Genomic DNA, 24,804 nt, shown 5'->3' with positions numbered 1-24,804 from the left:
GAAGGGTACGAATCCACAACCCTCCCTCTCCACAGTGACATTATCTCTTTCCCAAGAACTCCAGAATCAATGCAGCATGATAATCATGGTGGTTTTCAAAACATCCATGAGTTTGCGAGCAAGAATTGACAATGAATGGTTTCTTTTATTCCCACATAGCATTGACCATCAAGCAGTAAATGCCTTCAATGTCAAGTTTGGGTGCAGCACTTTAGTTCTGCCTTTGATCTTGTCATCTGTTTCACAGAAGGGTTCAGCATTTCTCGGTAATCTACAACTTCCTGAGTTGGACCCCCCAAGTCGCAAGGAAGGGTAAATGAACCTTTGAAAAGGACAAATATTTACAAATGTGTGGTTTCTCTTGGCCACTCTTCTAGCCACTCAAGATCATTGTTATCAGATGGTATTGTTGAAGAAAATTCAACTGATACTTACTCATACCGATACCACTGGTATTGGCCAATACCTATACATCACTATCAGTATCAGCTCAGCCCTAATAATAATTATATAAAACTTAATGCTCTAATAACTACAAAAATGTGCTATTAGAAGGGAAATGTTTATTTTATGAAATAAGTGTAGTTTTTAAATCAAATATATAATTATGTTCACCATTTTAACAATGAAATGCCATTTGATATGTTGCTTTTGATCCTGCCAAAACTCTTGGTCCTTTAGGCTTGATTCACATTAGTTCTCAATTAACGCTTAGGTCACACTATGCTCATGGTCCAGTCAAATATTATTGAATGATTCTTAATTAGAAGCATTCACATCTACTGATCTGTTTAAGGTCTGCTCTGCTCATGGTCTGATCATGATCAATTGAAAGGAATATTTGCCCAGTGCATGATGGGAGCAGACCTTGCACAGTTATACAACTACGAATATTCGAACAAGTGTTCTTCGGGTTACCAGCCAGGTTAAATCTGTGTTAGCTTCCAATGTTTCGAGTGCATACATTGTTCTCATCATCAGGGAACTGGCTGGTAACCTGAGAACACTTGTTCGAATCACATCACCAGGAAAGCTACAATTCCTAACTACGAATATTCTATATTATATTATTCATTGTTTTATACCTTTGCCTGTGCATTTGTGATAATTTTAGAAACAAAAGTAGTTATTTTGATAATTCAAACACTTTCTAAACTATACAGGGTGTTGCAAAACAACTTCAACAATGCTTGGGTGCTGGTAGATATCATAAAAACAAGTAACTTTTCCTTATAAACTTTACCTCAAAAGCACTTAGTTTCAGTGCTATAAGCACTTAAAATCTATTCTGTATGTATGCAACCCAACACAGCAAATGATCGCTCTGACATAACTACCAGGGGCACGCTGCAGGGTTGCCTCTAGCGTCACTTTGCAGTCTTACCTGAGAAAAATACAAAAGATTGATTGAATTGGTGTTTTAAGTCCACTTTATGTACAGTAAGGCTAATCGGGACTGGACCTACAGTTTAAAGTGGGATCCAAACCACTATGTGCTTCCACTGCAGATAGCACGCAAGCTTGTGACAAGCTTATGATTGCTTCCTTATAGCTTATCAAAGCAAGCTTGATAGGGCAAGCTGGATGCAGGCTTGAAGTATGTCGGACATACTTGATGGTACTGCCAAAAATTTGAAGGAGAAACATAATATAAGATAACATAAGAAGAAACATAATGATATGTTTGATTGTCATCAGTGTAGAATTGTATTTTAACATCCTTCGATAGATGTATGAACATTAAAGCTACAAGGATACTTTTTGATAGTGAGCATTCTTGAATTTCAGTCCTCACTTACTGGATATCCTTTGCCTTGGTAAGTTTGTAAGTACTGTAAATACTTCTTACAACATCACAAGTATCATTATTCTTTTGTATTTTGCTCAGGTAAGACTGCAAACTGATGCCAGTGGCAACCCTGCAGTTATGATGCGCCAGTGGCACCCCTGGTAGTTATTCAGAGCGGTCATTTGCTGTGTTGGGTTGTATACATACAGGATAGATTTTAAGTGCTTATAGCACCAAAACTAAGAGGTAAAGTTTATAAGGAAAAGTTACTTGTTTTTATGATATCTACCAGCACCCGAGCATTGTTGAAGTTTTTTGTGACACCCTGTATAGTTATTTTCATTATAATACTGTGTATGTTTCAGTATTAGATAATTTAATTTTTCTACAAGCTTTTCCCTAGGAGAAATGGCCCCATGGAATTTAGTGTTTTTTTTTAAGCCTCAACTTTTTTCAGTCTGCTTTCAAAAGTTGCAAGGGACAGTCAAAAATTCTTGAAAGATTTACTGTCATTGTACACTAGGCGAGAGTAGAAAGTATAAATCTCTTGAAGTTTTTTTTTTTTTTTGTTTACACTAATTGGATGAACTGAAAGCCATTTCAATTTTCGTAATTCTTTTCTTCTTTTTTGTCATTTTCTTTCTTGTCATTTTCTTCTAATACCAGGGCTATAACAGCCAAGTCTGTCATTGAAAAACTATTAACCATTGTAATTAGCACAATCGGCAGGCATTTTGTACTGAAAAGAATAGTGTTCACTGCCAAGCATCCAACACCAGACTGACGATGATCATACCTTGCCTGGAGCAAAACTTGAGTGCTAGTGTGGATACCCCTGACCATGAGCAGAGCATGACTTGAGCATTGCTTGAGCACTACATGTGAATCAAGCTTGATTCACCATAAATGTGTGGTCCACTTAATGCTTTAGAAAAAAATAGGTTCAGCTGGGGACCAATTCTTAAGATTATCAATATTTTATCAGTATCAGTCAATGTATGCATGTCAGTGGATCATTTTTCCAGTTAAATTACTGATAATTTTACTGAATGGTTATTTCTATAAATAGTATGTTTTTGAGTGCACTACTCTGTCATTTTGTTGTTATTTGTACACATAAAATTATGATTTATGTACCCTGGTTTGTGGAATATATATAAAAATACATTGTTTCTTTTTCTAAGACAAAAATCATTAGAGTCACCTGGCTACATGAAATTATTATGTCAATGAACCATTCAAGTTTTTCATGAAATGTTTCATATCAGATCAGTACATCCCTAATATACGTGTATACTTTAAACATACTCAGTTTACTCAATCATGCTTCTTCTCTGCTCAAAACTCTTACTTTCTGATTGAATATCATGAAAGATTCCTATGGTTAAATTGTACCAAAAAAATATTGCATGGAGTAATACACAAAAATTTTATATTAACTCCTCTATTTACCTCACTTGGGTATTTCTAACCACCCATTTGGTGACTTGTGTAATAAGGTATAATAGCTTTATGAATGTTCAATATTTAATAGTTTGGCTTCTTGATAATGCTCATACCCTGTGTATTTTCCTTTCTGGTATAGATTGTTTCTGTCATTAGTGATAATAATTATACAAGGGGCATACTGAGTAATGCGCAACAATTTTTCAGGAACCAAGTTTTGGTTTTATTAAAGAAAACATACTATATCATAATCAACAGACTTTTATTTACTTTTCAAGAATTTCTCCATTTCTTGGCATGCATTTTTCCCACCTTTCTGGAAGCTTGAAAATATTATGGTAGAACTCCATTCCAGCTGCTCACAGACACTGACACACTGCTTTCTGTATGTCATCTGGTAGCATTGGCCGCATAACTTTTACTTCACAAAATGGAAAGATGATAGTCAAAGGGTGCAGTGTCGGGATTGTAGGGAGGGTGAGGCAGAAGTTCCCACCTCATTTTCCCAATTCTCCCTGGTGAACTAAGCAGAGTGCGGGTGTGCATTATCATGTTGAAGGATGCTTTTCTTTCCAGGACATTTATCCCGTAATGCACGATGGAGCTTTGAAGTGTTTGGATATAATGGCAAACATTTATGGTTACTCTAGGTTCAAGAAATTCAAACAGAATGCATCCCTCTTCATTCCAGAAGATGGTGAACATAACTTTGCCAGCAGATGGCACTGTGATTGCTGCTTTTCTTCTTCTTCTTTCTTTCTTTCTTGCCTGCAACGTGGAATGGTGCCATTCCATGCTCTGCCACTTTGTTTCCAGTTCATAGTGATGGAATCAGCTTTCATCACTGGTCACAATACTCAATAAAAAGTCATCACCTTCATTGCGATATCTCTGAAGAAGTTCTTGAGTGGTTTTTTTTTGCTGCACTTTGTGGTCTGCCATCAATAAACATGGGACCCAGTGGCAACAAATTTTTTGATAGCCTAACCTTGCAATCATTTCCTGCACTGCACTACATCCTATCTCAAGTATTGCTGCAATTGTATCCACAGTGACCTGTTACAATGTTTTACCCATCTTCTAACACTGCTAGCACCCATGCATACATCTCCATATGCACGCTGAAGTCTATTCTGAATCTGAGCAACAGGAATTCCCTCTTTAACAAGTATTTCAATCACAGCACATTGTCAAAATGAAATATCACTGTCAGGCATTTTGAAACAACTGCCTGTGCTCACGTGATCAAAGCTAATTGTGTCACACTACCTTGATGCATTCAGTAAAGTCTGTGTTTTGTGGTAATTTACTTCAATTGCGTGTATTGATGGATTCTGATTTTGGAAAAAAATGTTGCTCATTACTTTTAGTATACCCCTTGTAAGCCATAGAAAGTGGTTGAAAACAGTGTTGCTTTTTAAGCCTGAACATCAAAAGAGATGAATAGGTAACTACAAGATATATACTCATTAATGCACTCATTCGCCCATTTAAAGTAAATATTCAGATTTCTAATAATGAATATCTTAATAGAAGTACTTGATCTTTACTTTCAGTAAATTAGGCCAATAGAGGTAGATAAACACACCACATACAGTAGATGCTTTGCCATTGTATACAACTGAAACAGCAATTTTGGAAATAATTAAAGTATGTGTTAACATTCCTTTGTAATGAAAGTGCTATTACTGGCTCACAACATCTTTGCTTCATTAATAATATGTTTCAATATTGTCACCCATTTTCTAAGAAAACAAGACTTTAACCCTAATTTGACATATGAGTGTCAAGTATTGTTTCAGTATTGTTATAACTGCATCATCCTTATTCTATGCCATTTTTCTGTGGTTGGCTGTTTTTTTTTTTTATAACTTTCCCCAGCATAGGGCAGAAAGGAATACACTATGTTTCCTGCTTCTCTGTTTTTGAAATTATAAGTACCATTTCTGGTTGAACGATAGAGATACTAGGATGTACTTTGGTGAAGGTAACACAACTTTGATAAAAATGAAGAACATTTTCTCTTTCCCCTTAACATTTAATAGTTTGATACCTAAAATATATTGACAAACTTTCCTCTTGAGACAGGTGGATGAGAGAAATTTAAGCCTTCCTCCTTCTTGAGAGGAAAAATATTTCAAAGTTTTTTTGTTACAAATGACTGTATTAGATAAATAGGAAGCAAATGCCAAAATAATATTTACATATATTACTTGAAAAAGAATGTACTTGCATTATACACCATCAGCTACTCTTGCATATCCGACAGCATATGATGCAACAGGGATATCTATGTTCTTCTTAAACCACTTTTTATAGATGAAAAATAATCTGACACAGTTATTTTTAGTGGTTATTATTTTATTTTATCTGCAACGTTTCATTCTGGTGTAAGCGTAGAGTGACTAACTAACGTAAGTGAGGTTATGTTTTTGTATGTATATCTTAGTATAGCTTGAGAAAGTTCTGGAAAACCAGAACGAAACGTCGCAGATAAAATAAAATAATAACCACTAAAAATAACTGTGTTAGATTATTTTGCATGCAACAGGGAGGCTGGTAGTTCCAGGAATTCCGGGAATTATGCATGAATTATTGGCTCCGGGAATTATGGGTGAATTCTACGTGAATTTTTCTCCATAGGCGTGAAAAATTGCAACTTTCATTAATACAAATCCCATTAAATTTATATATATATTAATTAATGTCTTGAGGCAAGTTTTTCCCAGTTTAGCTTTTATTTTAATCGCGGAAGGAAAAGAAAATTAAGTGGCGTGGAAAATAAAACAGAATTCTCTCAATCCGTTTACTTTGTTAGTGTCCTTTGCACTATCTATCTGACAGATGGAAGACTATTGCAAGATAAGATATCCTGAAGTTGATTAGGTAAATTTGAGTTTGAAGTTCTTTTAAAATTAAAAAAATTTCGTGGATTAGTATATTCCGTAATATTTGGGACTTGTGTTTTTATATGTAATTTGAGTTTGAGTATGTGAAATGTGACACGCACCTTCTGCCCTTAGGGCTCTAGGTTAGTTTGTATACAACCCTTTATTGGACTTCTCAAGAGCATCAGAGGGTTAGTAGGACCAAGCCCCTGCGTGCTCTGTGGTGTAGGATTTGTTTTGTTTTTTACCTATATTGATTTGGAATAAAAGAGTATTGGTATCTCTTACTTACAGATTTATTCAAGCTTCCGACAATATACATAACTGTTTTAAACAGACAATTCACCCGATATAACTTGTAGGCTGAAACCTATTAGTTATACTGCAGTTTAAAACCCTGGTCTTTTGGTGATGCAGAATGACCCCTTTTCAGCGTTGGGTTTATAAATATCCACCTTGGAATACAAGTACCCCAAACCCACCCCTAAGACCATGGCAAGATATTTCCCCAACTGTCCCCTGAATCACCAGCCTTTCAGCAACCAGGAGAGTGTCCCACAGGTTTACAGAGCTATCGCCTTTTTATACAGAAAATTTGTTTACATTTTTCCAAGGCAACCCTATAGTTCTTCATACATAGTACATTCATAGTTACAGAACTTTTTACAATTTTCTTTTAATTTAGCAAAATACCAAAATCTTTTAAATTATTTTTCAGTAAGAATCGATCGAGTTTAAAAAACCTTTACATATGTGATATTAACAATGTCGTATTTATTAAGAAAGAAATATAACATCTTTTAAAGAAAACGTAGTTGACCACAGATTAATCTTACACAGATGCAACGGTTATCGCATGAAAAAGCTGCAGTCGACTTTGGCGACACAAATGGCAATATTCCATTTAATTGAATTAGAAATTTTGGATAAACTGGAATTGCACAGAACCTTTACATTGTTAATATATTTGTGGGGAGAGTGAGAGATGGTAATACGTAAGGCTGAAATGGAGAACACATCTGTTTGTACTCTTAGATTTTTGGACAGTTCGCCTTGAAAACTGGGAATTATACTTGAATTTTATCATGGTCCTAGAGTGGCCACCCTGTGCAATAATATTCAGTGTCATTACTTACCTAGCATATGAGCAACTTAACAGTCTGTCTTGACAAGGAAAATTTCATGTAACACAGTAATGTTAGATTATAGCAGCTGAAGAAAAAGGAGAGCTAGAAAGGCCAAACATATTTAGAAGGACATATGAAACACTTAGTAGACAAAATAAAAAACAAATATTTTCTGACTGCCAGACCTTCAGTACAGTGAAGAAAAAAGATGGTGTCGTGCTTCAGAGCAGTCAGACAATGGGAGATTATAACAATAGGTGATGGTTGAGGGAGAGCATCTTCACCAGTGTTTAACTGTTTGCTGGATATTGGGTGGGGTAGGATGGAAAATGTCAGAAATATATGGCTGGGATCAGATGGGGAAGGGTGGGGGTTATAGGATGTGATAGTTACTGAGTGGCTGGTTTGAGTCCAGGAGATATGTATGGTTCTGTGCATAACTGATACGAAGGATCTTTCCCAACAATTCCAAAATGATATGTTGGTGTTGTGGCTGTAAGTGTGCAACAGTATCCTGAAATCTCTATTTTTAATTTTGTGTGTTGAGTGTTTCAATTTCCTTCTATTTTTTGTAACCTGGCTGGTACCATGGTGCCTGATTTCCCTGGCATTTTTTATATATAACAAAATTATATTCTTTCTGATGCATTTAATGAATTTATCTCCTTTTTTCAATGTTTTGAGCAAATCTTAGCAAAAATTTTGTGAAAGCATTACAAACTATGAAACATGTGTAATAATTACAAATAAAAAGCTACATAAAATGTGCCACGTCTTTATTTTCTCTTTTTGAAGAAAATAACAAATGTATTGGTTCTTGAAATATATTTGCTGCATCAGTCTTTTGTATAAGATACAAGATTGATAAGAAAGCAAATTACAAAAGAAAATAAATTCACAAACTATATTTTTAATGTTCAAATTTCTTGTTTATTAGATTACGTGGTATTTCTTATCATATACTACCTTTGTCTCTATGAAGAATGAAAACTTTAAAATTCTCATTTTTACAAATATAGATTATCAGGGTGGCGACAGACCTGGAAAACCGGGAAAAGTCAGGGAATTTGAGGTGTCAAAAAAAGTCAGGGAAATGTCCGGGAATTTAGTCTTCATTGACTTTTTTTAAATTTTTTATTTTTATTTTATTTATTTATTTAAAAATATCGTTATGGAACTCTGCACGGGAACAGGAAATCTCGTTCGTAAGTTTCGGCCTCAACTTTTAGGCCCGTTTTATGCGCAACACAACCACGGTGCCAAAAACCAGTGATGGCAGGAGGAGAGAGAGAGAGAGAAATATCTCTCGCCCGGGCTTTTCGGCGGGAATTTTAAATTCGAACACTCTTTGGAGGAAAATTGTTATAACTCGGGCACTATGGGAGCAATCTACTTCAGATAACTTGTTTTGCAGCTAAAACATCAGCGCATGCAACCGTGTACAATTTAGAACGACGAACTGAGGAAGGGGGTTTGGGGGGGCGCGACCCCCGAATTTCAATGGAAAAAACATAAAAATCTGGAGTTTGACCCCTCTTCTCCCACTATTTTGGGGAGAGGGCGCGAACTTTAGTATTATTTTCAAAGAATGGACATTTCTCAAGAGAACTTAACATGTTTCATGTTCTTGGGTGCCATACAAGTTGAATAATAAGCCAAAATGTGATTTTTTAAAAGAAAAATAGGTAATTTGCATTTTTGGAGGAAAATTGTTATAACTCTGGTAGTATGGGAGCAATCTACTTCGGATAAGTGATGTTTTGCAGCTAGAACATCAGAGCAAACAACCGTGTACAATTCAGAACACCGGACCGAGGAAGAGGGGCTTGGGAGCGGCGACCACCGAATTTCAAAGAAAAAACAAAATCCTGGAGTTTGCCCACTATTTTGGGGAGAAGGCACAAACCTTATTATTCTCTTCAAAGAATGGACGTTTCCAAAGAGATTGAAACATGTTTTATGTTCTTGGGTGCCATAGAAGTTGAATAATGAGCCAAAATGTGAAACTCTGTTCGGAAATGTGGCATGGATATGTTTCAGAGAGGGGGGGGGGGGGTTGGTCATCAATATGAATTTCCAAGGCTTGCTCCAGACCTTTGTCAGAGTTTGCACTCAAACATAAGAGTATGAAGGTCCAAAAAGCACATTCATTTTGTAATCAGCACCATGATACCATATGGTATCATCGGGCGAGTACGACCTTACTCTGATGATACCATATGGTATCATCGGGGGAGTAAAGGTTAAGCCTCTAAATATTACGTGGAAAATTCATTGAATTATCATTTTTTTGTCCGTATGGGAGTAGTAAGGGGACTTGTCAACAGATGGAGGGGATAAGAGTGGGTGGTGCCGTCCGATAGTTGTCGGACATCATAGTAAGGCATTTTGTTGGGCAAACTAAATGAACATGGAAACAAATAGCTTCCATTGATACATACGATTTTTCTCGAATATCGCCACCCGACAAAGTACCTCACTACAATATGCGACAGAAATTGCATGGACTGCAACATCCAACAAAAATCGCATGTATAAACAAGAAGAGCTTTAGACTGCAAATATGCTGCTCGAATTTTGTTACTCTTCTGGCTCACTTCACCTTATTTAATGTAGCAGTGCTTACGAAGGTTTTCTTTCATTATCCTGACGTATTACTGCTTTCGCTCAAATAAACATACATTTACAATGACATTGCACTATTCTAAGATATCAAGAAGAATCCAACCAAATGGGATATATTGAATACTATCACGAAAAAGTGAAACATAAATCTGCATTGGTGAACGTTATAAAAATTGGCAAGTGCATGCTACCAACCTCAAATTTACTGCAACACTTTTATTGCAATGAAATTAATGCCACTCTCTGTCCTGTCTGTTTAAACTCATGAGAGATGGTCATTAATCTCTCACTGAGTAAGGTTAATGTCCAATATTATGAAATAAAATACTAATAATAAATACGTAAATATTTTAATATCATATTTACTCGAATCATTCAATCATAAAAGCAAATCACTTTCTTCAAGAATTGACTTTTATCTGTCAGCCCTGCTAAATTTTCACTTTCCATCTACTGATTTATACGAGGGGTGGCCAGGAAGTAATTTCCAATTAGTAGGGACATTGATTTTTTGCAAACGCCAAAACCGTGAAAAATGGTAATTGCTGCGAAGTTATGTTTTGGAATGTGCAGTGATGTCTGGACACATTTTTCGCCCATTCAAAATATCGAAGTAATGGGAATTTGGCATAAAATGCGTATTGTTGGTGTTTTTAGCGATTTTTTTAAAGAAATGTCCTAAAACAATGAAAAATTCCATGAAATCCAACATTCTTGACTTTTCTAGGCCATGTTTGTGTACATAGAACATGCACGTTTTTCAACATTTTATTCAGGAGTAAACTATAGAGTTATACGTACATGAAATAATTCCGACAGCCACATTAAACCATGTATTTCCCACGATTTTTTCAACTTCTATCAAAACCATTTGCATCACAGAGCAAAGTGGCAGGGTTCTAACAGGAGATCGAGTGTGTATCTACCGTCACACGGGAGCCACATCTTCGTATTTGTCACGCGAGATGTGTTTTGAATTACCAAGCTAAGTGCGCATCATCGGCATTTGTCGAGCGAGAAATAATGGAGCTCAGTCGTTAGGGCATCTGACTGCTATGCGAGAGACCCAGGGTCGATTCCCTGTGAAGGAAAATGGGGATGTTTTCCACCTATTGAAACTGCTCCGGCGCCCACCCAGCATCATATGAAGCTGGTACCTTGAGGAAACTTTGAGGGAAAAAGGTAGCCAGGAGCATGGTGCTGATCACATCACTCCTACCTTCAGCCGTGATCAAGAAAGTGTGGGGCCCTAACTCCACACCCCTACTATACACCTTCATGGAAAAGTGCAGGGGAGCACTTTACTTTTATTTCCTCAAAAATCTGTTCCAACATATCAAACTGTTACGAAAATATGTAGACCATGTGACCTACAATTTAAAATAATAGTTTAAAAGCACAATGGAGTATTACGTTTTGGTATATTTGGCAGATAAATGTTCTAAAACAAAAACGCGAATTTTGGGAAACGTAACACTAACAAGTCAAAAAAAGATAATGCCAATTTTTGGTGCCATAATATATCGGTATCTGTCACGTGACATTCATTGATTTTAATTTTTTGGTTGCGTCGCCACTTATGGTCATTATGCACCCTTCAGTATATATGGGGAAAATTCCATTGTCTAAATTCCTTACCTTAAACAGTAGTTTAAAAACACCATGAAGGTATAATTTCAGATATTTGCCAGAAAATGCGCTAAAATGAAAATGTGATTTTTGGGAAAAATAACACCATATAGTAAAAAATAAGAAAATACACGAATTTAAAAAAAATAAAATATCAAGGTCCCTACCAGTTAGGCATAAATAAAACAAGAACATCAGTTGTAATTTATTGCATTAGTAACAGTGAGTCCTAACCTAATTTTCGGCATAATCACCACCGTTGTTCTGGCATTTGTCGTAGCATGGCACTAAATTTTTTATGCCAATGGTATATGTGTCTGACAGCAAGGACTAGAACTATCTCTACCGCAGTGCAGCTGTCAAATCCTTGGGCTGTACAGGGAGTGGTCCAAGATCTCTCACCTGAAGTGATGCAAAGGGCCCGCGTGTACTCAGCTGCGTATAGGTGCCATTGGAGCTTTTTTCAGGATGTCCCTCGTATATGAACTTTCAGAAAGAGTGTTCCTGTTTTAATGTGTGGTTAGCTAAATCAGGTACCTATACAATGCAATTCTATAAATTCCTTGCGTTAAATTTCTAATACCTACATACCTTTTTCGTCAGCAATAATGGTATAACTTCATGTTGTCAGTTTCACAGTACTTCCCTTGGATATACTGTACTGAAGCAGAAATCCCATTGATAATTTAAGGAAATATGACACTTTATGTTGTTCGATTCAATTGTTTTACTTATATGCAAGAGTTAAGTTGTTTGCTTTACAGACAAGAGAGAAGTAGCTTTGTGCATTGAAAAATGAGTCCACACTCATGGTTCTTGCAAGCAGAGGGTTCCAAACCTCAGTGGAAATATCAACACCGAGAATATATAAGGAGACTGATAAATTACAAAATGTATTTCTTAATCATTCACTCTTATCTCATTTAGTCGTAACTTTAAAAATAAACAAGTATTTTATTTTAAACTTACTGCGTATGACAAAATTCCATAATCCTTCCCTAGCTTGTGAATTGTAATAATTTTCCAAATTCACTATTTTGCAGTTTGAATTCAAATCATAGAGAATAGAAAAATTAAGTCAATTTCATAGAAGATAATATTGGTACTTAAACAAAACCATACGTGGATCTGTGTGAGTTTGTTGTATTTGCAAAAACGTCGATTTAGTTTAGTTTGTAATTGTCAGGGAAAAATGTAAATTTTGTCCTGGAAAACCTGGAAAAGTCAGGGAATTTCATTTCTGCTTCTTTGTAGCCACCCTGATTATGTACAGGACGTGGCTTAAAAATGGGCTTTTTAAAATGCAACCAAACTAATACTATGTGTTATTAGAAAAGGTAAACTACACCCCTACACATTGCCATTTGCAAAATATGCACAATCACAGTCATATTCACATTTTAAAAATTACATCCTGCAGGTGACCACCATTTCATCCTTAACGTTCAGACAATCTGCAATGAAAATCGTCCATGGCACATTCCAACATCTGAATAGGAATGTTTCAAATTTCTCTACGGATGTTGAGTGTGGTGGCCAGCTTGCATACATGCATCTTATGTTTAAGGACCCCCACAGGAAGTCATCACAAATGTACAAATCTGGTGACCTGGGAGGCCACAGAATGTTGCCATTCCTTGAAAAGGCTTCTACTGAAATGTTTGCCTAATGAGATGTAGTGCCATCTTACTGGAATCAAAATGGCTCATCTGAAGGGAAGTGTGCAAGTTGAGGTGCATGGAACGTGCATATCATGTTAGCATACCATTGAGGTATGACTGTTGTTACTCATCTTTCCTTATTCTCCAAAAAGAAGGGCTGATTATTCCCATTGAGGAGATTGCACACCACATCGGGACTCACTGTGTAATGGGCATTGATGTAGTTAACAGGAATTCTCATGTGACCAGTAAAAATAGTTTTGTTTATTCACAGATCTACTAACATGAAAGTGGGCCTTATCACTCATCCACAGTAAATGTAAAAATGGGCCATTGTCTTGAATTTTTGCTAAAAGTTTAACAGACAGTTTCCTTCACTGTTTATAATCAGTTTCATTTAACTGCTGCACAATCTGTATCTTGTATTTTTGTAACTGTAAAAAATCTATAAGATTGATTCTATGCACACTATGAATTACCATCACTACTGAAAAAAGTCGTCTCACACAACATTTTGCACTTCCCATATTCTTTCCTGTGTGCAAAGAATCCTAGGCCTACCTGTCGGTTTCTGTTTCAATCCACTTCAGCTTTAAGTTCTTCACCCACATCCTGATTGCATGTGCCGATGAAATGGGATCGTGTCCTCTGAGATTATAGTATCGTTGATATTCTTGTCTGGCAGAGGCAACAGAGTTACCATTTTTATAGAACACCCTCACAGCTACAGCACGTTGAGCTCCACTCCAGTAATCCATCTCTGTAAATGGCATGCGTTGGTGAAGCAAATAGCAGTAAGTGTTGCCAACACCTTTACAGAAACTCCCTCAATGAAAAAGAAATGCCACACCCAATATTTGAATTATAATTGTCATTCCATCTGTACCATGTTCACCTAACACTTTGAAAACAAATTTTTTGAAAGTTTGGTTGATTTTGCCTCTGAACTCATTGTTTTCGCTAGCCTCTGTTTATGGTAATAATTTGTCAATCTTTTTCTGGGTTCACTATGAGTATGGTTGTAGTTTCCGCATTGTCACCTTAATTACAGATAAATAAACACTAATTATGGTGTTCAATTGAAACCTATTAATTGCAACTAACACTTAAATGTGGTGAAAAAGGTACATGAAAATATTTCCATTAATTGTACCATACTTCTGTGAGATGGAAAGGAATGCTCATATGTTGAGGATGCGCAGTTGCAAGAAAGTACACTGTTAAATTATTGGAACATTTAAATTGGCATACAATTAGAATGTTTTAAATGTGCACATATTTTCTTTGATTTTTATCTACAAAGCCACAAAGTTCATTCATAACTTTAAAAGTGTCCATTTGTGTCTAATCTGAATTTTTATAAATTACTATTTTTTGTAGAATTAACAATATTAAGTTCACAGCCAAAAAGGTTTATTGTGTTATTATTGTTGTTGTTACTTGAACTATTATTTCTTGTTCACTGGAAATCCTAAGTTAATCATTGTGAATATTGTGATTTTACAAACTTTGCATGCTAATTAAGGGTTATATATAATCACATCTATTCAGAATAAGTCTTATTATATGTATAACTGTCACCTTGCAATCAAGGGGTCTCAGGTTTGATCCCCACTCCAGGCTTGGATCCACTTTAAAATATAGATCCTGTCCTGATGAGTCTATTTGAGCATAAAGTGGACTTAAATTACTTGACAAACCAATTATACCACACACAGACCCTCTCTCTCTCATACACACACATTAAAATGAATGGAATGGAGCCAGAAGGGCAGATAATTAAAAATGGAAGAAAGCAGTAAAAAACTTACAATACAAAATGAAAAGTTTTATATTTTGCAGCCTGTCTGCATTTTCAATGTAATATATATATATTCTCATCTGCCAGGTCTGTGGTGGCTCTTATGTGGGTGAAACCCCAACCCCCTAAATCACAGAATCAACAATCACCACTCATCCACCCAAAACTGATTTCACTGTTGCCACCCACACCAACATATCATATCAGAAATGCTAGGAAAAGTCCTACATATCAGGTATGCACAGAACCATACATATCTCCCAGACTCAAAGCTAGCCACTTTGTAACTACCCCAACCTAAAAACCTCCCCCTTACCTCCCTGATCCCAGCCACATATTTCTGACATTTCCCATCCAACACACCCATCATCCAGCAAACTGTTAAACTCTGGTGAAGGTGTCCTTTTATCTATCACCTATTGCTATTGTCTTCCATTGTCTGACTGCCCTGAGGTATGACACCATCTTTATTTTCTCCATTGAAAATATAGCCAGGCTGTAAAATATAGAATCTTTCTTTACTGATATTTATATCTGCTCAGGACAAATGTTGAAGTTGAAGAAGATCCTCACAGAAGTACTTGCAAATTATGTAACATAGTGAAATTATATGTGCACATAATGTAGAATCTTCTTATTGAAGAGGATTGCCCCCAGTCTTTTTCAATATTAATGTTTAAAACACACACACACACAACTGGTCACATTGTCAGTGATGTCATCTGCTGATTATGCAGAAAGGTAAAAAAAATCAGTCTCTTCCTTTTGTCTGGCGGTTGTTTCTTTTTTCCTTAAATTTCTATCACATAAGTGAATATGGAGTAGAAGTTGCATTACTGTTTACAGTATATTGCTAGTCAACCAGTTTTAACAGCAGTCTACAATTTTCAAGCTAAATATACCATTGCAACTCTGAATTCAACATTACACTCATGATAGAATATCTACTGCTTCATAAACTTCATATGCAGCTGGAGATGTACCAGTTCTATTTCAGACTGGTGCAACAAGTAAAGTACACAATTATAAAATAAATGCAGACTTTATTCCATGAATGATGATTAGGTTAAGCCTATTATATTATAAATGTAGTGACGCCTCTTTATTTTAGAGCTTAAATTGATTCCAAAGAAATATGCAATCTAGTATCAGTGTGGGAGATATTTATGTTATGTAATTCAATGGGTATTAATATAAGCACATGCTATATAAAGTGGAGCCATTGATATTTTATATTTAATCATTAGTAGTTAGCTTCAAAAGAGGGTCAAAATTAATTAAAAACAAAGCAATTGTTACAAATATCTATGTACAAATGTCTGTCATCACAACATGATTAATTATTATTAGAACAGGATAATTCTCTTAATCAGTAAGTGCTAAATATTTGGTATCATTTCACTCCTGTATTTGTATCATAAGACAATGTAAAACATTTTTATTTTTTTTAAATTTTGAAACATAGAAATGAAGTTCCCTTTATTATTTGATAGATTGTGACATTTGAAAAACTGCCTTCTTGCCCACAGGTACCTATTTCGGCGTTCCAGTGAGGGAGGGGTGGGACTGGATAATTGGAGACCGGGACTGGAGCCCAGGGAAGTGCGGCGGAGGGATGGCAGGAAACATCGGAAACCACGATCTTGGCATCCTTCTCCTTATGTCAGTGATGATGAAGATGATCAATTAACACGAGAGGAGAAAAAGCAGAAGATTAAGGCTGAAATTGCAAGAAGAAGACAACAAATTGAAGAAAATGCCCGACTACATGAAGAACTATTAAGGCTTGCCCGACTAAGAGAGTCGGCAGAACTTGGGTTTATGCCTACCCCAATATCTGATAGGTTTGTGTATGGTGGCTCCCCCTCTCATTATGGATCTGTGTCCTTGAGTCCCTCCACTAGGGAACGAACAAGCGTCCTCAAGTCCATAGATGAAATTCTTCGTGAAGAAGCAGGAAAAAGAGACTTTGGTGGAAGTGTAGGTGGATCTTCGACCAGCTACTATGCAGGTCAGGGTCTTCACTTTGACTATAGATCTGCTGGCTCTCCTCCTACTCGGGTATCTAGTTCTTCAACCTCATACCACCTTCAGCATCCAGGCTCCGGTCCCGGCCAACGCTATGGCCTAACTGAAGAAGATCGCAGTATAGATCGTATTGCATCAACCTTCAGGACTGATGACTACACAAGTAGTGTATATGAACGCCTTTCTGATTTCTCACCCCTCACCACGGACACCGAGAGTATTACTGACTTTACTCCAGCTGCCATGCCGCTTTTGCCTGATATGCCAACACGGTCCAGGAAGCTCTTGGAAGACCTAGGAAGTTCACCGATCACAGAGTCTGTGCTTTCTCTTCCCCAGAAAGGCAAGTATGGCACCAGACTGTACGCGAAATAAGTCTTCTTTCTCTCCTTCAAGTGGTGGCGACTTCGCTCGTGATTGCCCCAGCATCAGTTGGTGTTGTGAATTTATTGTATTTGCAAAACAGATTACTCTTGTCTCTGTCTCCTTGTTCCAAGAAACTTTTTCCTCATTCATTTTCCTCCCCTCAAGTGTTAAAACTGATTCTAACTGATGAATGTGTTTGAAAGACTTCTTCTTTTCCTCTGTCTCTGTTATTTTGATAAAAAGACAAAAAAGTTGTCCAAGCTGCTGGGTGTGAATGGTGTGTAATGGTTGTCTGTACAGCAACAAGAGAAGCAATAAGTATGGATTTGTGGAGTGTTAACTATATAACTAATATTAATATTAATACTAACATTATTAATACTTTGTAGGAATATTGTTCAAACTTGAGTTTTGTTAAGTTTTAATCTGATTCTTGTTGCTGAAACTTTTAACTGTCACTTGTGATATGCCTTAAATGGGCTTTGTTTTTTCATAACATAATATGCATCAATGCCTGTTAATGGCAAGTACCAGAACGTAATGGCTTTTCTTGTCTCTTCTGGCCAACTAAGATTGTGCCTTAATGGTGATCCGGCTGTTTGTCCCACGTGTCACACATGTACGGTGTAATGTGACCTGTAAGTCATGCACTTCCCCTCCTGCATGCTTCACTGCTTATCACTCTGTACTTGTCAGTTTGATGCAAATGCATGTAATATACTATTCGTTATTAAATTTGTTGAAGAGAGAGGTGGAGAGTTTTATTCCTGCACCATAAGATATCCTTTCACCTTTCCATTGACCTTTTTCTACTTTCCTATTATTGATGTTGGCTTCAGTAAACAAGAGTTGGTTTGCTTATATTCGTGGTTCTGGATGTAAGTGGAATATTTGAAGTGCTCGATGCGAGAAAAATCACTGTTGTCATGGAAAGTTTATATTTTGATGTTTTTTTTTTAATTTACATTGTTGTAATGAGTGCTCATTATGTGTTACTGTAGATACTTCTTACATGTTTCTTACTTGACTGTCATCTTTTATAACAAAGCAATATATATATATATATATATATATATATATATATATATATATAGTCCAAACAATTTACTCAGGTTCTTTCCATGATTGGCTTTAACAACACATATTCTGTACAAAGATGTGTTGACTTTCTCTGTTCAACTAATTAAATTCTTCAAGTAAATACTATAATCCCTTACAAGAAGAATATAAATAACTTTTAAGGTAAATATTATCAAAAAATGTATTTTTGTGTTTCTTTTTCCTGCAGTAACTTATTGCTTTTTAAAAAATAATATTTTATGTACCTCATCTAGAAAACTGAAACTCAAAATTACAGAGCATAGAGTTAATGGGAAGTTGTTCAGACCTGGGCTAAAATGAAAATGAATTAAGGCTTTCACAAATAAAAATAACATTAATTCTTTCTGAAGTTTGACAAACTCCAAAATGAAGCTTATATAATTGACATTTTCCTTATAATAACCATACTTTCATGTGTTTATTGCAATGCACCCCTCCTTATATCTTGACAAAACATCTTGTGTTCTGAATGAAATGCAAAAAAGAACACAATAATGCCTGCAACATGCTTTTATTGAATGTATTGTTCATGTATTGCCACTCAAAATTTCCCACCATGTAGTAGAGTTGTTGGTTTGCAGTGTCACTTTGCATTGCTGACATAGATGCCAATTGTTGCCAGTATTTACCTTCATAGTAAGTATTATGTACATGTGAAACAACATTTTTTTTAAATAGAAGTAATAGTTTTCTGTGTCAGCATGTTTCTCTCACAGTCTCTTTCCTATGAATGTAGAGTCTTCTTCGAACTTTGCATCCCTCATACATGTAAAATTCAAGGTCCATGCTATGTATATCACTGCCATAGTAGATCATTTTAATAAGTTTTGCTTTATTTCCCATGCAACAACTACACCACTAAGCTTTGTTGGACAAGATTAGTGATGTTTGCATGTTGTCTCACACATTGTACCTTGTAAAATTGCATATAAATACTTTAAATAAGTTGGACACTTAAGGAAGTTTAGTTGTTGTTTTTTTTTTCCTATGGATTTTCATTAATGTATTTACAAGTCCAAATTTTGCAATAAAATTCAGAATTTTTAGTGACAAGTTGCAAACTATATAACCTACAGCTTTTAATACAATTTAGTATAATAGTATTAGGCACATACATATATAAAAGTTTGAGAATAGATTATTGTTCCAAAACTTCTATTTTTTCTACTTATTTATTGCCATTAGATTTGTAGAATCTAAAAGGTTAAATTCATTTTCTTTTACATTTTCAAGTAATAATTGAACTACTAATATTAGTAAAATAATTCACAAATAATAGAAAATTTTAACCCCACTAAAATACTTTAATTCTCTTACCTTACATTTTAATTTAACTTCACTGAAACAATTATCATAGGCCAACATATGGAAAGCACTTTGAGTTAATTGTTTAATAATAACATTCAAAGCACATAAGTAATTCTTTCTGAGTCTTCCTGATCTCAAAATTTACGTACAGTTCTGAATGAGTGTGTTTGTTTGTAATTGATTGTGCAGCCTAATGTATGTAGTTCCTGAAATACACTACATATTCTAAACATTTCTTATGTGTCGAGTACATGCCATATGAAGGAGAACAGAGGAGAAAGTACAAAGCTCGAAGGTATATATATATGTTTCCTTGATATAATCCATGAAAATCTATGGGGCTTATATTTTTTGTGCTAAGTAAATGTTGTTTTTCCATCAACATGAACAAAATGAACTCACTAATCTTATTACATGATTTGTATACTAATTTCACATTATTAATTTTACAGTTCACTGAATACCTTAATAATTATATGCACAATTCAACCAAAATGTTTCCTCACTTATAATCAGGAGAGGTATTACAAGCTTTTATTAACACTTCTAGATTTGTACCCTATAACAGATTGATACATCATGTTTAAATTGTAGGAGTATCTCTCAAGTCATTACATATCGTAAGCTATTAACATGTAAAATTTATGCTGAATCCATAGCTGTAGATGAAGAGATTCTCATGGGTTATCAACCAGATAAGTTGTGGAAAAGATTTCAAACTTTTGAAATCAGTTTCATTTTCAGGAAGTATAACTTCACTGAAGATTCAATATCATTAGCTTGTTGTTCTTAAGAAGTTCCAAATCTTTTCCAGAACTTAACTGATCGACAGAGAATCACTTGATAATTCTTTATGAGGAACTCCAAGACATATCCTACATAGCTGTAGAGTTTTCCATGCTTCAATTTTTATAGGGATGATGTATAAAATTTAAGATGGGCTTACGAATTTTGTTTTCCCTGTTGTGTGAATGGAAAACAATATTTCTTAACTATTATATACTTATTAACCTACTATGAAATATCCACGTTGGAACAACAGTATGTCTATGATATCTATTTCCTAGTCTTACTTTTGGCTGTGGAATCAAATAAACCACTCATTACAACTTAAAAATAATAATTCCAAATACTTTTCCACCTAAATAATTAGAAGAAATTTATTTTTATATCATTCAATGAAAAGTATTGATATTTATATGAGAACAAGACAATTACATCATACAAGTGAATACGAAGACTGGCATGAAAGAAACAGGATTGAATCCATGACTGAAGAAATATGTGATGGCAATAGTCTTGTGGTGTTGTTTAACATGGTTTACCAACCTACTACTTTCAATTGGATGTTATGAGGTCCTGCATCATGCTGGAAAATTGCTGATTTGAAAACTGAAATGAAATTTAAGAAGCCAGCAACAAATCTTTCCAGGTGTTGACCAATGCGTATGGAGGAGAGGGGTGGCTTGTATATGCATATAATGTGTGTTCAAATAGCACAGATGTGTTTTGTAGTGGGGGAGTGCCTCAATAGTTGACAAAACAAAAGTATGTGATGCGATCACAAATGACAGAAGGTTGAGAGTTGCCAGTGGACAGGCCATTAATCAACACTATTACCACATGGTCCTCGCCAGATTCTGCAAAAAAGTGAGGAAAACGTTACTGCAGTTGTGGAAGAATGGATGGAATTGTGCAACAGTTTTTGGCAGGTAAAACGACCTCTGTGTTTGAATACCCACTTCACATACCAGATCTTGCTCGTAATGGCTTTTCTTGTTACCAGAAATTAAATCTATACTTAAGGGAATGAATTTCATATCTGTAGAAGAGGTAAAACAGAGAGAGAGAGAGAGAGAGAAAAAGAGAGAGAGAGAGCATGAGCATGAGCATGAGCATCTCCTGAAGGGTGTTTTGGAAGATAGGCTCCAGCTCTGTTTCCAACAAAGTCTACACTGAATGCAGTCATGTGTGAGAGCAGAAGAGAACTAATTTGTAGATGATAACATCCAGGAAAACAATTGTGGAAACTACAGTGAGTTATGGGTTCAGTTCCAATTCTTTTGTGTCACACCTCATGTATAAAAAGCAAAAATCACTTTCAATTTAGAATTTATTATTATGATTATTTTTACCGTAACCACAAATTAGATTTTAAAGGTTTGTCAAACCTTATAAATATTTCATTCTTTGCCATTTACATGATATTATTGAATATGGAGAATAAGACATGCAGATTTTTTACTTGTCATCTCATGTCCCAACATTGCAACATTTATAAATTGTTTAAACTCTATGTATAAGAAAGTTATACATGGATAAAAAGTTATGTGATTTGTTATGTGAAATTGGTTGAAAAGAAACATTGCAAACGTAGTGTATTGTATATTTATGCTGGACTTGAGAATAAATGAGAAAAAGAGAGAGCAAGAAAAGGGAGCAAAGTTTAAAGGTCTTCATAGATGAATACAATCCAACAAAAGCTTATGCTCAGTAGATCATATTTGAGGAGCATTGACTATGCACCCAACTGTGGGGAAAATACTGAAAAAGATTCAAGATCTTACAAATAAAATATACTTGAAAACATCAATATGAACTGCAATATACCAAGAACTTATGATTGAACCAACATATAAATTAATAGAGAGTGAAAGAAAAAGTTAGAGGAAGTAGAATATGGAAAGAAAGCAAAGTGTATATAAGGATGAAAATTACATATTGAATCATAGAGAAGTAGACTGTGAGAATAATTGTATGCTGCCAGTTAATATTACAGTGAACCTTACTTGTAATGTTTGATTACCAGCAAAATGGCAACAGAGCGAATATCTTTACTGTAAACATGTGTGTGTTTATTTAGAAGGATACAGAGACGGGTCTGTACAATCCAGCTTGGTGTGTTGCAATAACTGTATACAAAACTAATGTCTAGACAGGCAATATAACTATTCTGTTATATTGGAGAAGTTACCTACTTATATTAATCCACAAGCAGCCTTGACACAATGAACACAGCAATACATATTTAGGAAATTTCTGTGAGAAACAAGTATTTCTGAGAAGAATTTACCAACAAAATATTGTCCATAAAATAATGCTATGTGACTTTATTTACAATAGTAGAATGGGTCAAATACTTCTATTAGAAAATGTTGCTTTTTGCATGTGTCAATGCAGATACATTAGCAAAGGATAAGAAGTGAGAGAAATTTTGCTAATGATTCTTTAAGACATGCAATTTGTCATGTGAAAATGCAAAGACAAAGAAATACTTGCTCCATAATGACATGGGTCACATGATATTTGAAGTATGTCTCATAAATACAAAAGATCAAACATTTTTCAACTATATGGATGCAGGTGGACAGAAATATCACAAAAAATATTTTAGTGACTAAATAATCCTAAGCAATGGATGGAAATTATACAAATATTTATTCCACATCAATGGATATAAATGAATGATATAACATTTAAAAAATCATATGAATTTTATGGCTACTGTTACATGTGATATAGCTTGATCAATATAGCACAATTACATACAATATACATATATAGGTCCCAGTTTGACCATGACAGTCCCGTTTCAGAGGCATGTTATTAAAAAGCCACTATTTGTCCCATTTTATAACAGTGTAGGAGTTATCTTGAAAACCAAGCCAATTTGAGACACATTTCATGCTAAAAAAGATGCATTGTTTTGCACGTGTTCCGTTATTTGCAGAGCTGTGAATAAGCATGCAGTTTCTTTACAGAATTGTCATAGGCATAGTTTTGTCCCTCCACTTGGGGGGGGCTAATTGGGGCTAACATTATTCATGATTTAATCGATTACGAATATTATTATGGACATTCTCCTTGGGGTGCAAGAGATCCCCACATCATCTTATCCAAAATAAATTGAATTGTGTTTGTGTGAAAGGAATAAATACACTGTTATAGATAGTTACAAATGTATTAAAGCACACATTTATTTTAGGATAAAGAAGGTATAATTTTAGTGTGTTATAATATTAATGGTCGTCCTGTGTTCATGGCAATGTACAAATTTTAATGTTGCACAGCATTGTGCACATGCAACATGGTGACACCACACACAGCGATGTCCGTTGAACTGTGGAAACTGCGGATTGTTATTGCAAATCAGTGCGTACGGTGTTGCCACGTTCAACATACATCTTTACTCCATTGGATAAAAAAATGTATAAAATCTGTTTCGCAATGTGAATTGACAGTGATAATTAATTTTAAAAACAGATGCAAGGAGCTTCAAAGCAAGACCAATAGTGTATTGTAGGACTACCCAACACTAAGAAAAAGCTGTTTCTCAAGTTGATAAGAACGTTTTTGGCAAATTTTTAAAATCTGAAAATTAAGAATTGTGTTTAAAAACCTTTCTGCCTATGTCGTATTAAAATTTCATCACGATCGGAGCACCCTTTTTAATTTATAGAATTTCAAACAGAGCGATCATTTGCAAACTAAAAAAGAACACTTTTTTTTGATCTCACGACGATAAAAAATCAAAGGCATACTCGAAGAAAAAAAATTGGTTACATAGATGAACAATGAACTGAATAAACTAAACTCATTTTTATGAGTGTAGGTATACTGGTTAATTTTTAATTGGGGTCCAAACTCGAGTATCCATAATTTTTAATTCGACAGTAAGTGCTCTTTTTTTGGTCTTCTGTAAAAGTTCCTGAAGAATTCTTTGCGGTCCACTACAATTTTAGTTTCTATGTTCAGTAGTGTCTTGCTTCATGGTTGACCTAGCCATATTTTCAGACATCTCATTCAAAAAAATGACCTATAAGCTATAGGGGAATATACTGGCATACGCTATGCCATGTTCAACATTTTGTGCAACTGAAAATGAACATCTTCCCAGGGTGCGATTTGTGCCCTCACCCCCTTGTCCTCTCCAAATTACATGTATGCTTGCGGATCTTAATAAAATGTATACTGAAGAAATGTATTACGGAAACGAAGAATTCCGGACTATTACAAAATTATTGAATTATTTGTG

At 35.1% G+C, this 24,804-nt stretch overlaps 1 protein-coding gene across 1 annotated transcript in view; it reads left to right on the top strand.

Annotated features, from left to right (window-relative positions):
- The window catches only part of LOC145984124 (uncharacterized), a 928,179-nt gene that overhangs the window by 762,859 nt on the left and 140,516 nt on the right, over positions 1-24,804 (top strand). Inside the window, exon 23 of the mRNA XM_083117559.1 lies at positions 16,496-17,337. Within this exon, the coding sequence (XP_082973685.1) occupies positions 16,496-17,337 (842 nt within the window). The remainder of the gene's footprint in view (positions 1-16,495; positions 17,338-24,804) is intronic.

The sequence above is a fragment of the Lepisma saccharinum genome, chromosome 2 (assembly GCF_977018435.1).
Source record: "Lepisma saccharinum chromosome 2, izLepSacc3.1, whole genome shotgun sequence".
Taxonomy (NCBI): Eukaryota; Metazoa; Arthropoda; class Insecta; order Zygentoma; family Lepismatidae; genus Lepisma; species Lepisma saccharinum.
The sequence above is the reverse complement of the archived record's forward strand: the minus strand, read 5'-3'. Positions and strand labels throughout refer to the sequence as shown.